Below are 17,128 nucleotides of genomic sequence, written 5' to 3' on the forward strand. Positions count from 1 at the left end.
ACTGACCGGATGTTTTGAGAACATTTACTGACTTCTGCATCCAAAAAGGATGGACCAGAATGTGACAGGCAGAGAGTCTGAAAACAATGCCACAGAGACTGCTTTGTTTTTACCATGGCTGCTCTTTAACACCTTTTATTATTTTAATAATAGAATTAGGCAAAAGAAGATGTTAAGTTCTGGAGGGTTGGAACATTAATTTGAATTAGAATTTCCCCCTTTTCAGGTAGAAAAAGGCTGGCCTGTTCAGGCAACTGACAACCAGCACCAGTTGGCAGTTCTTGTTCCTAACTGCCATGTCTCCCCAAAAGGGCAGACTGTAACAATGGGTCAAGGCCTAGCTTAAACAAGAAACTGTGTGAGTGCAAATTGTCACGGGCAGACATTCTTTTGCCTCACAAACATCTTATTTAAATCAGCCTCAGTTTGGAAACCAGGAGTGGGTTGGCATTCCCCTGACTGAACAAATGAACCCATCTCTGAAATTTTAAATCACATTTTGAGGCAGAGCGCTGCAGAATAGCCAGGATATTATCTTCATCTGCTAGCTTCCCATTGTTCTTTTGCTTGCTTGCTTTCCCTCTTGACACCTTATTGATTTTCTCCTCACTGTGCTTCAGTTCATCCTACGCTGATGAAATCTTTTCCCCCAGCTGTCTGCCACTCTTATGGGGTTTCCCCCCTTTTAGATTTTTATGTTGTGCTCTATATCTAAATATTTATCTGCTTTATTTTTACAAATACTCATCCTTATTAATTCATCCACAAAAGAAAACTTCCACTGAGTTGTAACAGTGAAATCTCTCTGCATGTTCTAAACCTTACTTTTTGTCATGCATTTATTTCTTTCACATGTCTTGCAGATACCTTCAGGCAGTGTCCCATCTTTTTAAATTCCCTGGGCAGCATTAAGTTTATTTAAAGCGCTATACAAATACAAACTCTGCCAATGAGGGCCAATCATGGGGCTTATCCTCTTCCTCTTTTTACTGCTTCCTGGGTGGAAGAGGTGCTGGCTTCTCTAAAGGGCCCTGCTGCTGGAATTTGGCAACCCAGCTGACTGCATATCGAGATGGAGTAAGGAATCAAACCCAGCTCTTGAAATTAGAGTCTGCTAATCTTTAACAAGAGCTTCTTGTGGTGCAGGGTGGTAAAGCAACCAACATGCTGTCTGAAGCTCTGACCATGAGGCTGGGAGTTCGATCCCAGCAGCCGGCGCAAGGTTAACTCAGCCTTCCATCCTTCCAAGGTCGGTAAAATGAGTACCCAGCTTGTGGGGGGTAAAATGGTAATGACTGGGGAAGGGAATGGCAAATGTATTGAGTCTGCCAAGAAAACTCTAGAGGGCGTCACCCCAAGGGTCAGACATGACTCGGTGCTTGCACAGGGGATACCTTTACCTTTTACTCTTTAACCACTTCACCACACTGGATCGGAAGACTGAGTGGGGAGGAGGGCCAGAACCCAGGAAGGTCCCAGTGCAGATGTATGTGCTAGCACCTGTTGTATTTCTGGGTGCAACGGGCTTTGCAACAGCAGCCTTTATGTGTTAGTACCACATAAAAGGGAACTTGAGATCAAGGCACCTCACCAGCTAAACAGCATACCCTGGTAGTGTGAGGGATCTGCCCAGCGACCACTGATGAAACCGGGCTGCCTTTTTCCTATTGGTGAAATATCCCCCACTCAGGGCCAATTGTTGCTCTTGCACAGGTTTTGCACACACACACCCTTCCTTTCAGGCATCCCAAAATTATTCTGGTTACTGAAGAAAGGAACAGAGTTATGAATATCAACTTAATAATGAGCACCAATTCAGCTTTCTGAATATAGCCTTGGAAGGGAGCAGTATTATCTGCAGGGTTGTATATCATTAAAGGTGCAAGCACCGGGTCATGTGTGACCCTTGGGGTGACGCCCTCTAGCGTTTTCTTGGCAGACTTAATATGGGGTGGTTTGCCAGTGCCTTCCCCAGTCATTACCGTTTACCCCCCAGCAAGCTGGATGCTCATTTTACCGACCTCGGAAGGATGGAAGGCTGAGTCACCCTTGAGCCGGCTGCTGGGATTGAACTCCCAGCCTCATGGGCAGAGCTTTCAGACTGCATGTCTGCTGCCTTACCACTCTGTGCCACAAGAGGCTCTTGTATATCATTAGGCTGTTGTTAATATCCGGATTTTGGTTTCCCTTTCTTAAAGTCTGTCTCATCCTCTGCTATTTCTGCCTAATGCAAATAGCTTCCCCACCAGTTCCACTTACAGTTTTATTCCATTTGATACACTTATTACCTCCATAATCATTTATTGATTGAATCATATGGTATGAAATTGAAGGGAACAATAAAACTTACTGTTTTGAGCCAGGGCTTGAAGCAGACAGTCCAAGCACCCCTCCAAGCTATCGGCTGTGCTGTCAACAGCTGTTATCTTCAGCTTCTTCAAGGCATCGCTTAGATTATCTGCTTGGATAACATGAAGGAGAAAGCAAAAAAAGGAATCAGTGCCTTGGTCTGCCCTGATATCATAGACTGTGTGCTTAATGTGCGAATCAATGTAGGTTAGGTAAGGCCGGGAACTGTCCCAACAAAAGAGCCCTGATTATTTAGTCTCTTCCTGTGCTCTGTGGTTTACAGCAGGGGTAGTCAACCTATGGTCCTCCAGATGTCCGTGGATTACAATTCCCATGAGCCCCTGCCAGCATTTGTAATCCATGGGCATCTGGAGGACCACAGGTTGACTACCCCTGGTTTACAGGACAACAGCTCTCTGTGGCTGTGGAAAATGACAACAGTCCTTAGGTTGCAAGCTTTCAGATCAGGAGTATTTTGGTTTGTTTGTTTTTTTTGCATAAATTAAAGGAAAAGAGCAGTTCACTTGCACCTTGAAAACTAACAACATTTATTGCATCACCAGTTGCTTACTTCAATGTTGCCAAGATTTGTATATATGTGAGTGAGTGAGAGAATCTGCTTATTTTAGGGGGGAGGGTACTTTTTAGCATAATATGTTCTATAGCTGCCATGCCCCATGGGGGCAAGATATCCCCTATCCCCAGGTACTGTTGCTTGCTGCAGCAATGGCAGCAAAAATTAAAAATCTGCAGTCTCTTATATTTACTGAAAGTTCTTATTAGAAGTGACAAGTAGTAACTCTGTGGGTCAACCATAACTCTATGGTTCAACCATAGAGCTACAGAGTTTCTGTTGAATCCTAGAGTTTCTAGCAATTCCTAGAGCTATGATCTGTCACGTTGATAAGAACTTCCACTAAGTACAAACAATCCCCTGAAATGCTGTTCCCCTGCCCACAATCCTCCAGCTGGTTGTTAGGCACTGCCTGTTGATTTGTACCAACATTCATTTAAGTGCTTTAAATGAAACCAAAATCATAAGGATAAGCAAGGTTTTCCCAAACCTACAACTAATTCCATCAAAACCATTGATTGATCCTTCTTCTCTGGGGAGAATAAATGCTGTTTTGTTTCCGGACTTTGGTGAACACATCTACCACACCCATTTTTTTTAAAGGGAAGGGAATGGCAGGCACTGTTCTTGCAACAAGCTTTCTTCCTTACGGCAAGCCCCATTTAGGGCTACCAATTCCAGTTTGGGAAATTCCTGGAGATTTGAGGAACTTGGAGAGGGTAGAGATTGGGGAGGTAAGGAGACACAGCTGTTAATGCAAAGGAGTCCAACCTCCAAGGGTGCCGGTCCCTCCAGAGGATCTCTGTAGTCTGGAGCAGGGGTAGTCAACCTGTGGTCCTCCAGATGTCCATGGACTACAATTCCCAAGAGCTCATGGGAATTGTAGTCCATGGACATCTGGAGGACCACAGGTTGACTACCCCTGGTCTGGAGGATTAGTTGTAATTCTGGGGGATCAGTTCTGGAACTGTTAAGGGAGAGCAGGCTCTAGCTGTCGGAATTACTGAATATCACTAAGCAGGTTCTATCAGAGGCAAGGCTAGTCCAACAACACACCGAAACCAATTTTAGATACCCAGTGAAATGGTGTGCCATCTCAGGAGTACCATCCCAGAATTCTGTGAAAACATTGTGAGCCAATCTGAGATCTATTCTTCTTGGAAACTGGCAGTAGCAAAATGTATAGACACTTTCTGATCCTAACAGAATGCAGAAGGATACACTCCTGAACACTTTTAGGTGTGTATCCATGTTATTCTTTAGTAGAGGGGCAAGTCTTGGTACAAGCTTTCGAGAGGCAAAGCTCCCTTTGTCAGATATTGTAGCACTACATTTTTCAACACTAAAGCATTAGTATCCAGTCATATGAATATACACATTGCAATCCTAAACCCTTTGATTCTGATTGGCTTACAAGGGTATAATTATGCTTAGGATGGCACTGAAAGAAGCCCAGCCAAATCTAACTAATTTAATACGCCTAATTTTTTTTTCTAAGTAAAACAGGCTGCTTTTCATTCTGTGCCTGAGAATGGGATCAGTGCGTGAACAATTTGATTAAATGCAACCAGTCAGCAATTTTAGTCAACATCTCCCTACATAGTTGGCTTCCATAACCAACAGCAATGATCTCTTGGGTCAATCCCACAGAGTTTTTGGGTGGATTGTACCCCCTTAATTATCTTGTACTTACAAAGCTCTTGGAATGCCACTTTACAAGACAGTGGCATTCTCAAATGTAACAGCGTGTCTTGATTATAAAAAGCCAACAAACAACACTCATTTTGGTCCATGGGAGAATGAGGAAACTTTCAGGAATGCAAATGGAGAGTATTGTAATGAGGAAAGGAATAATTCCCCTATCTGGCCAGGCGCTTCTTTTCACAGGTTTTCTATGGCTGTATATTTATGCTGCTGTAAAGCATGACTGGAACTAGCAGCACTAGAATCTCAAATATTCTGTTAATTCAAGAGGCACATTAAGTGCCAGCAGCTGCAGCTTAAGTCCTTTCCCCTTTGCCAGATGATGATTAACCTCACACATGAACGGTCTAGACTTTTAAAAACATGAGTGATTCCAGGCTGCAATCCTAACTACCCTTATTTGGAGAAATGAATCAAAGAGAAGCCCCATACTGTTTAGTCAGCAAAGCAAAGATCCCTTCTCTCAAAGAAGATCAAACTTTTCATGGAATCCAGCAAGTAACAAAATGATCTCTGAACAAATCCTGACATGCCACGAATTTACCGAATGCCTATCATGTGCGAATTCCAAGATGCACATTTAACCAGCACAAAGTGGCTTTTCTAAGTAATGGGACACCCATGGTTTTTATCGCTCCTATTTTTCTTGCTGCTGACACAGTAGTGCTCCACTTACATGGCTAAGATTTGTACAGCCCGGTCATTTTTTTGTCCCCCACAGATCCTTGAATTAGCATTTGGAGAGGTCCATAGTGAGAACCAGTACAAGAAATTATGCACTATATCAGGTTTTTCAACCAGGGTTTTGTGAAACCCTGGGGTTTCTTGACAGCCCTGGAATGGTTTCCTGAATGGGTGGGAAATTTTTATATATATTCTTAAAATTTGTTAAACGTTTATTGGGTGATATGACCATATATAGTTATGTTGACCTGTCCCCCCCATCACCACCAGTGGCCAGTAATGGGTCTAGAGAGGTGTGGATGGGAGGGGACCCCGGTGGGTATGTACGCAACCATATTCTGTATGATTGCACCACTTCTGGGGTTTCTCAAAGCCAGAAGAAATTTTCGGAAGTTTCTCAATGGTAATAAAGTTGAGAAAGGCTGCACTATATAACGAAGAAGCCCACCCTTTCTTGAGTTGAACAATATATCCTCTATCTATTTCAAGCTCCCATTTCTCCATTACACTCCCCTTCCCTGGCTAAGTGGAACAAAAAACGAGGTATCACAATCTGAACAGTCCCTTAGATCTTTGGTTTCTTGACAGAATCTCTTTGTATAGGAAAACCATGTCAAGAGGTCAAAGTCAAAGATCTGAGCCCCCAGAAGGGTCAACTCCAACAAGATATTATCCAAAATCTTTTTGATGCTTGAATTAAATTTTGGGAAGTTGCAGCAGTTCTTTCTTGGTTGTAATATAAAGGCATTCTCACATGCGAGTAGTTCGGGTTATTTTTGAAATAATATTTTAAGTAATACTTGCTTGAGATAGGGATTTCTAAGTTTCTAAGTTGCTGCAGCAAACTTGTAAATTTAAGACTGAAGGTATAAAATATTTTACTAGGTTCTCCATGGAAACAAATGAGTGGTGAAATTTTCTCAAATTGGGAATTAATAAGTATGGTTGATTCCTAGATCTGTTCCCTGTAGATTTGTGTTTGCATCCAAAATAGGAAGTGGTTCAAATTTGGAATGACTTACAGGATATAGCCTTGGGGTTCCGCACCAATTGCTTTTTGGAATTCTGATGCTGAATTGGCGGTAGAGGTATCAACTATCTCAGTCTACAGACATCCAAAATGTTCTGCCACATGTAACACCAGGAACAGTGTCCATTATGGCTAGATTTTTACCAACAACAGATACCCACATCCTAGTTGTTTGCCTCTGGGATTCATTTAGTAAGTTTAGGCAGATCAGGCAGAGACTGAGTGATTTCCCGGATCAACTGTGTATCTCTGTTGTTCATTATCACAATCTGCATACAAACCCTGCCCTAAACATCAAATCTGTCTCTTTTTAATGATTTCCAAGAGCCAGGAACCAGCCAAAATCTTTCTCAGGCATCAATATCTTAAGCAATCAACCTACCCTCATGTCAAACAAAGCCAGCACCGAGCAACCCAATAAGAAATGTAACAAATTTCAAACATGATAATAGTTGAAAATGTCCCCAGTGTATTTATCAAATTTTGCTTTTATTACAAAAAGTTGCTTTGATAAAGCATGAGATTTGTTTTTCCATCTCTGGTAAAGATTCACAAATAATAACGTCTGCAATCTGGTCTCTGATCAATCTGCTTTAAAAAAAAAACTTTGTTTACACAATCTATTTGGTTTCCTCATGAAATAATTCAACTGAAGCACTAATATTGTAGAAAAGAAGAATCTCTTCCTTAGAGAAATGAATTTTTTAAAACTTAATTCTACAATCTGTCTGCATAACTGTTGTATCTATTTGGTTGCATATTTTATATTATCTGCTACCTGTATGTATTGCTGCCATACAATCAATAAATTCACTTAACAGAAAGTTAAAAATTGCTCAAAAATTGTCCATCAGATGATTTTATGAGATCGCACCTTAACAGAACCATAGTAGACTAGAATTACAACCTTTAAGTCTATTGAAATTAATGGGTTTAGAAAGGTGTGAACTCTGCTTAGGATGGCACTTTTTAGCCAACTTCCGGATTCTTTTGCAAACACCTGAATCTATCCCTGTAGCCTAAAGATACTGAAAAAAGATTCCAATCACATCTCAATGCAGTAACACATTTCTTCCAGTTCCCCAAAGTGTCAGTTATGATGGGCATTCTTATTCTTGGCTTAGATCACACAAAGCATCGATAGAACAGACCATCTGATACGTCAGAAGGAACAAGCAGTACACTGGCCAATGATACTCCTGTGCTATATTTCGCCACAAGAAATGAGACACTAAGTGATAGCTGATGCCATACTTGCATCAATGTTATGGCAGGTCTCAGCTGCTGTCAAGCTAACCTCACCCATCTGGGACAACAGGATCATCTCTACAGGACATATTTATCTCTTCCCCCCACCCCCAGATCAGTAGGCCCCTTAGTTCACCTAACATATATCCTCCACATCAGCCATTCTCAACCTTTTTTTTGGCCACATCTCTTTTAGGAACTCTTCTCAGGTTCTGGTCCCCACTGCAGTAGGTGGCTGCTTGCACAATGAGCTAGGCTAAAAAAGGTCCAGGCTAAGAGTGAACTAACTGTACTTGATGTACTTTGTCTTATATATACACAAGACAGATTTCTAGAAGATTTGTCCAAGAGAAGCATGTGCGTCCATTTTTTTCCCTTGAATGCATTGATTTAAGTACACACAAGGAAATGGATTACATGTCCCCCCCCCCCTTTTCCCTTGAAGGTCAAACTTTCTAGCAATGAATGACATCACACAAGAAAAAAAGGGTATTCCGTTGCTTCAGTTGTCAGGGCCCCCCATATACCCTCTGGGCTCCCCATCTCACATTTTTCAGTCGGTGGCCCCCTTTAAATGTGGCAGAGCTCCCCAGGTGGCCAAATGGCCCCCGTTGCTAATGGTTGCTCTACATCTCTCTTGGCCAAATCAGGGTCTTTGTCACCCTCTTAAGAAAGGCCCACTCTTGGTTGTAAGGGAAGGATGCTCCTGATGGTGCATACCAGGTATAAGTGTAGATTCAAGTTAATAGCTTGAATTCCTACTTGCACAATTCTCATAGTTCCATTAGAAGAAGAAGAAGAAGAAGAAGAGCTGGTTCTTATATGCCGCTTTTCCCTACCCGAAGGAGGCTCAAAGCGGCTTACAGTCGCCTTCCCTTTCCTCTCCCCACAACAGACACCCTGTGGGGTGGGTGAGGCTGAGAGAGCCCTGATGTCACTGCCCGGTCAGAACAGTTTTATCAGTGCTGTGGCGAGCCCAAGGTCACCCAGCTGGTTGCATGTGGGGGAGCGCAGAATCGAACCCGGCATGCCAGATTAGAAGTCCGCACTCCTAACCACGACACCAAACTGGCTCTAGGACAGACCACAGAGTCACAATTCCTTCTTCTAGAAATCATGGTCATATTAAATCATCTTCATCTATTTTTGTAATTTGGCTCTCCATTCCTAGTCATTATTTTGTTCAATCATTTACTGGATTCCACAGAAAGTCAAAGGACTGGCAATACGTCTGTGTATACAACAATAGGTTTTTCAGTGGTTGGCACAATTTGCTGAGCTACTGCCCAGAGACTGACTGTATGCTACTGGTGGACTTGGTTGGCTCCTGAATTATTTTGCCAGTGCCTTGCCTGAGACCATCAGGCCTTATTGACTTACAGCTTAATATCAGTTTCAGTACACTTCTGTCTTTCTGATATTTTTGCCACCATGCATAGTTTTTTCCGCTGATGTCTTCTTTTCTTACTCACAGAAGCCGCCATCTAGTGTGGGAAACTGTCGGGGTAGGGGGAGAATTTCCTAGCCTTTCCCCCTTTGACAGGTTTTCTACTACCTGCCCTGACAATTTACACCAAAAGGGGAGAAGGTACAGACCTCCTTACCTATTCTAAAGGTCACTCTTGAAAAGTACAATCTTGAAAAGACAGGTTTACTACACCAAATGAAGATTATGTTTCTCAAGGGCTCCTAAAGAGAGTTTGATGCACTTGGCATGCTCTCATAATCCCTCCTCCCCTCAGCTTCGGATGGGTTCTTATGTTCCTAAGGGTATCACAATAATAATGTCCCAGTCTCCTACTTGAAATAGGACGTACGGTTGTATCTGTCTTGGCTTACATGCCAAGCTGGTAGTAATGAATTTTTGCTTAAGAAAACTACAAGCTGAACTTTGGAGTCGGATCAGAAAAATGCTGGCATTTTCAACTGTAAAAATAATTCACCTTCCCTGAAGGAAGCTGAGGAAAAGTATGAGGCAACAGAACTCTTGAAGAAGCCAAAATAGTGGACAAGAGTGATCTGAATTCTAATCCAAACTCAGCCATGAAGTTTGCTGGGGTACCCCAGACTAGTCATATTCTTGACATAACCAACTTCACAGGGTCCGAAATTAGGGTTGGGCACTTTGGTGCCCGAAGCGGCCGGTCACTCCTGACACAGCCAGCGCCATGCGGGGGGGGAGGTGCGGGCATTGGCGCCTGCTGGAGCGCAATGCACGCGCCTCCCCTCTCCCCCCATGGCGTGGCGCGGCGCGGACTGCGTTGGGAACGACCGGCCACTTTGGGCACCAAAGCGCCCAACCCTGTCTGAAACCCTTGTCTGTCCCCCTAAGCACTTGAAAGAACGGCAGAAATTTAAAGATTGTGGCAGATAGGAACAGAAACATACCGAGCTAATTTTGCATCAGAGGCAAGAATATGAGATTGTGCCTCCTGTATTCTCATAGGGGTTATTCTGGCAAAAGGATAAATATGTAAATAACAAGAATATTAGCAACAAAACATTTATTTTAGTAATGATAATTTGATTCTTCTGCACCCCTCAGCTTTTGATGTCCACAGCAAGAGAGCCAGCGTGGGGTAGTGGTTAAGAGCGGCAGCTCCAAATCCGGCGAGCCTGGGTTGATTCCCCACTCCTCCACATGCAACCAGCCGGGTAACCTTGGGCTCGTCACAGCCCTGATGGTGCTGCTCTCACAGAGCAGTTCTCTCAGTGTACTCTCAGCCCCACCTACCTTACAGGGTGTCTGTTGTGGGGAGAAGAAGGGAAGGCGATTATAAGTCACTTGGAGACTCGTTTTGGTAGCGAAAAGGAAGATATAAAAAACAACTCCTCTTCACTTGCCTTGCCCTTGTTACAGCTTTAGATAGGCAGCACAGAATAATACAAGAGGCAGTGTTTCCAAGCTTATGTCTATTTCCTTACTCACATGCTGTCAACAGCGGCTTATGTTGGTTTACAGTATTTCCTTGTTTCATTTTATCTTCTGTGAGCATCCTGACTGAGCGTGGATATGGATGAGGGGGCTGAGGGGGCACAGGTTCCTTAGTACACCTAAGTACATAGATGGCTCTACAGGGACCATGTTAATATAAACCTACTACTATTGCTTTGGTTATTCTCTGAACTGTGATCTTCCTGTGATAAATCATCATTTAAGTTCTGAAATCTGTAAGAGGAAAAACCATGACATATTTAATAAGGGAAGGGGGGGGGGCTGAAATCTTATCAAGTAAAATTAAATCCTTTCTCTCTCTCTTTTTTTTTTTAATGACAGTGGCAAACCAGACAAAAACGTTATAACAAGTTCGTTGACATTATCCAAAGAAGCCCTCATCGGTGATGACCCACTCTTTATTAAATCACTAATAGGGATGGACAAAACATGTCCTTTTTACTTCTCTTCTTTTCATAGGGTATTGCTATGAGTCTTTTTGTGCAGTCCCTTCTCATTACTGGTGTTCCCAGTTTTCTTTCTTCTATTGCAGTTCTATGCAACTGATGAAAAATTAGAGCTAAGGAGTGTGTAATACAACGGGGAGAAACAGGCCCGAGGAAACGGAAAATGATATGAAAACAAATGCTGCAGCCAGACAGCCTGACAAAACTGTAATTAGGCTGATCTGTGCATGATGTGCGCGAACATGGCATTCCTCTTATTCCTCCCACCTCTTGCTCCTCCCAGTTATGTGTGAAGTTTGATTCAAAACTTCTTAGTTTGATTTGAAACTTCCTAGATTTAAAACTTCAACAAATTAGAATCTGCTTACTTTCCACAAGCCAGAATTCTAACCTGGAATTAAAGTTTAGAATACTAGGTTGTGGGAAGTAGCCAAATGCTAATGAATCCAGCTACGTGGTTTCAGGAGACATGGCAAACTAGCTTGACAAAATCAGGAAACTTAACTCAATAGAAGAGGAAAAATTCCGGCAAAACTTTTTTTTCTCCATTTTTTCCCATTTTGGGGAGTAGTGGGGGGAATCCACTGGAATATCACAGGAAGGTACATCTCCCAAGCCAAGATACATCTCCTTAATAAAAATATCAAATGTATAATATCTTAGATGTGCAATATTATTAATGCACAGCAGTTGGGTTAGCTGGAATTGTTTTAATGTAAATTTTGGTTCTAAATCTGAATGTATTTATGATTGATGTAACCCGCCCTGAGTCCTTTGGGGAGGGCGGGGTAGAAACATTTATTTTTTATTATTTTTATTAGTTGCACAGGACCTGTAAGATGACACTCTTCCACCAGGCCTGTGGTTGAGGCCAGAGCAATTTAATATGGGCTTCCCTTTCTCCCTCCCCTCCTTTTTCCATGCCCCTGACAGATGTATCTGCCATAGTCAGCTGGCAGGCATAAGGGAGTGTAGTTAGATAGTTAAATTAGTTGTTAGAGAGTTGATGTTTAATTTTTTTTAAAAATTAATTTTAATCTGAATAAATTAAGCTGTTCATGTATTTTTAAGTATGTTGTGAACTGTCTCAAGCCTATTTTGGATGAGAGGTCGTTCAAAAGTCTATTAAGAAAATAATAATAAATTCCCATAGAATTTACCTCTATAGTAAAGATCCACATGTAAAAGGTGGGAAATGCATAAGCACAGCAATATCCTGCTGTATTAATTGTTGTCCTTGCAAAATCTCAAATTAAATTAGTTTGATAATCTCTCAATTCATCTGAAGACTCATTGGTTTTATTTACACAATAAAGAAGCTATAACAAATAAACAACATCTTTAACCAAAACAGTATGTGAGGAGGTGAAATACAGTAATCATAATTAGAATTATGTGTTAATTAAAATGATGGTAGCAGTTAGTGTCTCTTGTGGGTCACTTCTTGCAACTCCTAACAGACCTAATGTGACAGATATTTCAATGAGAAATATTAAAATGTTTCAGTAGAAAGAAATGCATTTTCTTTTTTCTTTCTTGCCAATAAACTACCAGCCCACCAATCAATAAAAATCTACAGCTCAATTCATAACGTGCATATATCATGACTAGTAAAGTATAAATTGACAATAAAAAGTTTGGCAAACCAGAAAAAAAAGGGGGTGGGGAATTGTGGGTTTGCAAACCATGGTTTGTGATGACTTGTACTGGCAGCTCACATATAGCCACTGCCTCACCTGCAAGAGACTGGAATGCTGAGCCAACAGAAAAAAAGAACCACATGAGAAGCTCTAAGCAAGAGCTCAGTGGGTTTTCTCAACCACAGTTTGTACAAATCACAGTTTAATGTGCTACTTGTAGTGAGCCCATTTTACTGATCTATGATGCAAAGCAAGTATGAAGAGAAAACAAACATAATATATATCATAAAATATGCAAGCCTGTCACATGATTAACAATCCAACAGTACAGGTCTTCAAAGCAACAGAAATCATCCTTCAGTGTTATCAACCCCATCTACAAAAGCATCTATTAAATAGCTCTTGGGGTCTGATCTCCCAGTGACTTAATACTGAGCCTGATCATCTCTTGGAAGCATTGTAGTACTCTTCTATCTTGGCAAGTGTGGCTGCAGCGGAAGCTTAATTGCACAAGCAATCAAATCAGAGATGTTGCCAAATTCTGTATTAGATGAAATTCCACGGCAGAAATAAGGTTCCTTTTATGGTGAGACTGCAGTGAACTTGACAAGGGATTCATTGGAATCCAAAGCTGTCCCAAGAGTACACAGGCCAATATGGAATATTAATGTCACTGGGTATTATCATTGCTGTAGGTCTGCACAGTGCAGCCAACAAGACTGAATTAGTATTTGGAGCCACTAGGACATAAGCATTTTAAAAGTAAATGGTACCTGAAAGTGCCTGTGGAAGTAGGCAGGTGATTGGACATTTAATCATTTTATTCTGTAACAAAGCAGTTGGGTTTCCACAGTACCCAGTAAGTGATCTGGGACAGCAATATTTTTATTTATTTAATTTATAAATCACCCTCCCTAGCAGCTCAGGGTGGTGAAAAACAGTAGTCCATTATCCATTATACAACAATAAACGGTCAGTAGTAATTTCCCATGGGTAGTTATCCAGGGGAGGCCCCAACTGATGTTAGAAGTAGTACTCAAGTAGTGCACATGGTGATTGTCCCCAGAACCTTTGGAGTATTGCTATGCATGTTGGAACACAACTCTTGGAATATTGGAAAATGGCATAATTTCTTGAGCCAGGCCTGATTTTATGGGACAGTTTTTAGATTTTAATATATAGTTTTAAAACACAATTTTGTTTAGAAAATTCTATATTTCATCAACTGGATCTCAGAAAAGATAATCTGGGGTAATCCATCTATCAAAATGAATAACTGAAAATTAATATTTGTTTTAAATCTAATGTTATATACCCAAGCTTTCATTGTTTTGCATCTTCAAGATTTGGGGTGGGTGGGTTATAAATTCAAAAATATTCGGATGTTTGCTCGCTTTGAAAGGTGAACACTATACTGAGTGACTCTCACAATGACCCAGAGAAACAGAGGACATGAACAGATTACTAACTGGGACTCTTTCTAAAATTGTCTTTTGAGACAAACAGCATCCTGAATGAATAACGGTAATATAAAATCCTTTGCAGTGGCAGTTGAAAATACATCAGAATAAATTACTGACAACAAAGCTCCTTCCTCAGGTAGTAATTAATCAGTCATGGTAAGCATGGAGGGACATGCATGCAGTCTCTGGATCCAGGGTCCTGTATTAACTTTATTCAGGACCTAACAAAAGGGGAATGAACTGCCTGTCAGTTAGGATCTTCTCTGAGAAGAATGACAATCCGTACAAGAATAAAGCTATACTGACAAATGTGTACCCCGACACCAGACCCTTTACCAAAGGGAGTTTTCACAGACTGTGAGAAAGGAAATGTTTTCACACACTATCAGACGGTAACATGAGGGTAGACAGAATTCCTAAAAACTAGAATAAGGAAATTCTATCTAATTTTGCCTTTTCCTTGGAAGTCATCCTCAGGCGAAGATATAGGAAGTTCATGCCTTCAGATAGCTTTCCTTTTTGTGAATATCATAATAAAGTTGAGAATTCATTTTTCCACCAATGACAAATCGAGAAGCACCAGATCTTTGCAGTCGGGGAACCTTATCATATCCCCGGCCCCTCTTTGCCCTCCACTAAGAGAAAATGCAAAGCTAGATTGCAAATCAGTGTCTCACCCTGACAAAAACCTTCTTCCAAACTTGAGCTAGCTAAGTACTAGTTTAGATTTCACAGCTGCCATACAGTCAACAAATTTCTTGACAGGGGTGTTCAGCTTTTTCATACTGAGAGTGACTATAAAGAGCTACAGACTAAGGTGGAATTACAAAAATTCTACTCCAAAAAATGTAAATTAAGGACTCCATTTTCCCTTTGTACGGCTTCTTGAACCTGTCTTGGATTCTGAAACCTTTGTTCTACAGGTAAAATGGACATTTCTAGAGGTTTCCCCTACTCCATCAGGGAAACATTCCTCGTCCCAAACAGAACCCATTGAATTCAAGTAAGTCTGGGTCATGAGACCCAGTTTGGTGTAGTGATTAAGAGCAACAGCCTCTAATCTGGCAAGCTGGTTTGATTTCCCGCTCCTCCACATGCAGCCAGCTGGGTGACCTTGGACTTGCCATGGCACTGATAAATGTATTCTGACCTAGCAGCAATATTAGGGCTCTCTCAGCCTCACCCACCTCACAGGATGTCTGTTATGGGGAGAAAACGGGAAGGCGACCGTAAGCCACTTTGAGACTCCTTTGGGTAGTGGAAAGAGGAGTATAAAAACCAACTCTTCTTATTCTTATTACAAGTTAGTTTCAGTTTTTAAAAAATTATTTTACAAATTTAGATCCCACCTTTCTGCCCTCGTAAGGGTTCACTAAAGCTGTTTCCTGTAGGGTGAACACAAATGAATTCTGTTTCTGGTTGAGTCGACTGGAAACCAATCAGATCCAAAGCTGTTGCCAGTCTATCAAACGATACCGTAAGGAAAAGATTAGGAGGCTGTACAGCAATGTGCTTGCTGACACAGTACATTCTAGTTGCAAAGGGAATGAAAGTGCATTACTTGGTATGTGCAGAAGGGGTTATGTCAGAAATTCCAAAGATGTTTTCAGGCTCAAAACGTTGGGGACCCCAGTTCTAAAAAACAGCCAGACTTATATCCATCCTTTCTGCATCAATTCTTCCCTTTTCCCATCCCACTGAGGTTTACACTTGAAAGGCTTATAAGGGTAATTCACACCGAGCCTTTGCCCTCCCCACACCATTCCATAAAAGAAACAAATACACTTTTCTAACACAAATCTATCAGATGAAGTGGGCTGTGACCCACACAACCTCATTTCTTAATAAATACGGCTAGTTTTGAAGGTGCCTGTAGATTTCCCCCCATTTGAATAGTTCACTTCACTTATACCAGACACACCAGTACAAACTCCGTTTCTTTCACTCCCAAGCTGCTGCAGCCAACCAAAATGGACCAAGTTTTCCAAATCTTTATGCCATCTAGGAAGGCAGTAAGCAAGGTCAAGAACTGCTCAGATTGATGGTGTATTGTCCGCTCAGCTCTACTACTTTTGTTTCTAAGGTAGCAGTTCTTAACCTCCTTATGGTCGCGACCCCAACTGCGGTGGGGGCAGCTCGCAGGCGTAGAACAATCTGGAGGCAGTGGGGAGGTACCGGACGCCACCTCCCCCCCACTGCCCGCCGCCTTCTACTGCTGCCGCCAGCTGTCGCCACCACAGTGGCTACCAACCTGGTGAACCTGCAGAAGGGGCCAGGCGACCCCACTTGGGGTTGGGACCCCAAGTTGAGAACCATTGTTCTAAGTTAATGTATAACAAAGATATTAAATTGATCAGCTAAAATCTTCCACTTTCCTAACATGTAGGGTAAAGTCAACTTCCCTCACCTCTTCAGGCAACCCACTCTACAGTGTGGGAGCCATGAGTTAAAACCCCACTATGCCAACCTACTTTTCAATCTGTAAGGCTTGGTCTACGAGACAAATCAGGGAGACATTGTCAGCCTATGGATGTTTAAAATCTCTATCTCAGCAGGTCCATCTCTGAGAAATCCAAAAAAAGCTTGATGCCTTATATTATTTCGTATAAAAATGTTCCGAGTCATGGAACAGGGTTAAATTTTATCAAATTGTATTCAAGACAATGTGTAGCCAGAGGTAAAAGAGATTTTTTTTTACTCATCTTTTGGAAATATTGGTCAATGTGCCCTTCTTGTTATATAATATCAGCTTGGTCTCTTATAAAAAACCTAAGAGCATATTTGTTGTTGTTAGGTGTGAAGTCGTGTCCGACCCATCGTGACCCCATGGACAATTATCCTCCAGGCCTTCCTGTCCTCTACCATTCCTCGAAGTCCATTTAAGGGCATATTACATGTATATAAAGTTACTGGGTGGATAGGCTCCACAAGGCTTTCATGAAGATAAGGCTGCTTGTGCCATTACCCAGAAGTAGCTTGGTTTCACTTTCACCAAACGATAAAAATTAAAAAGGGCCTAACAAATCCCAGTAAT

The 17,128-nt window shown here is 41.7% G+C and overlaps 1 protein-coding gene across 5 annotated transcripts in view; it reads right to left on the bottom strand.

Moving 5' to 3' along the window:
* The window catches only part of RAP1GDS1 (Rap1 GTPase-GDP dissociation stimulator 1), a 115,070-nt gene that overhangs the window by 67,268 nt on the left and 30,674 nt on the right, over positions 1 to 17,128 (bottom strand). For 3 of the 5 annotated variants that reach the window (XM_077300828.1, XM_077300826.1, XM_077300829.1), the window contains exon 2: positions 2,351 to 2,461. In XM_077300828.1, the coding sequence (XP_077156943.1) occupies positions 2,351 to 2,461 (111 nt within the window). The remainder of the gene's footprint in view (positions 1 to 2,350; positions 2,462 to 17,128) is intronic. The other 2 variants (XM_077300827.1, XM_077300831.1) reach the window with 1 other exon arrangement.

This window comes from Paroedura picta, chromosome 10 (assembly GCF_049243985.1).
Source record: "Paroedura picta isolate Pp20150507F chromosome 10, Ppicta_v3.0, whole genome shotgun sequence".
Taxonomy (NCBI): domain Eukaryota; kingdom Metazoa; phylum Chordata; class Lepidosauria; order Squamata; family Gekkonidae; genus Paroedura; species Paroedura picta.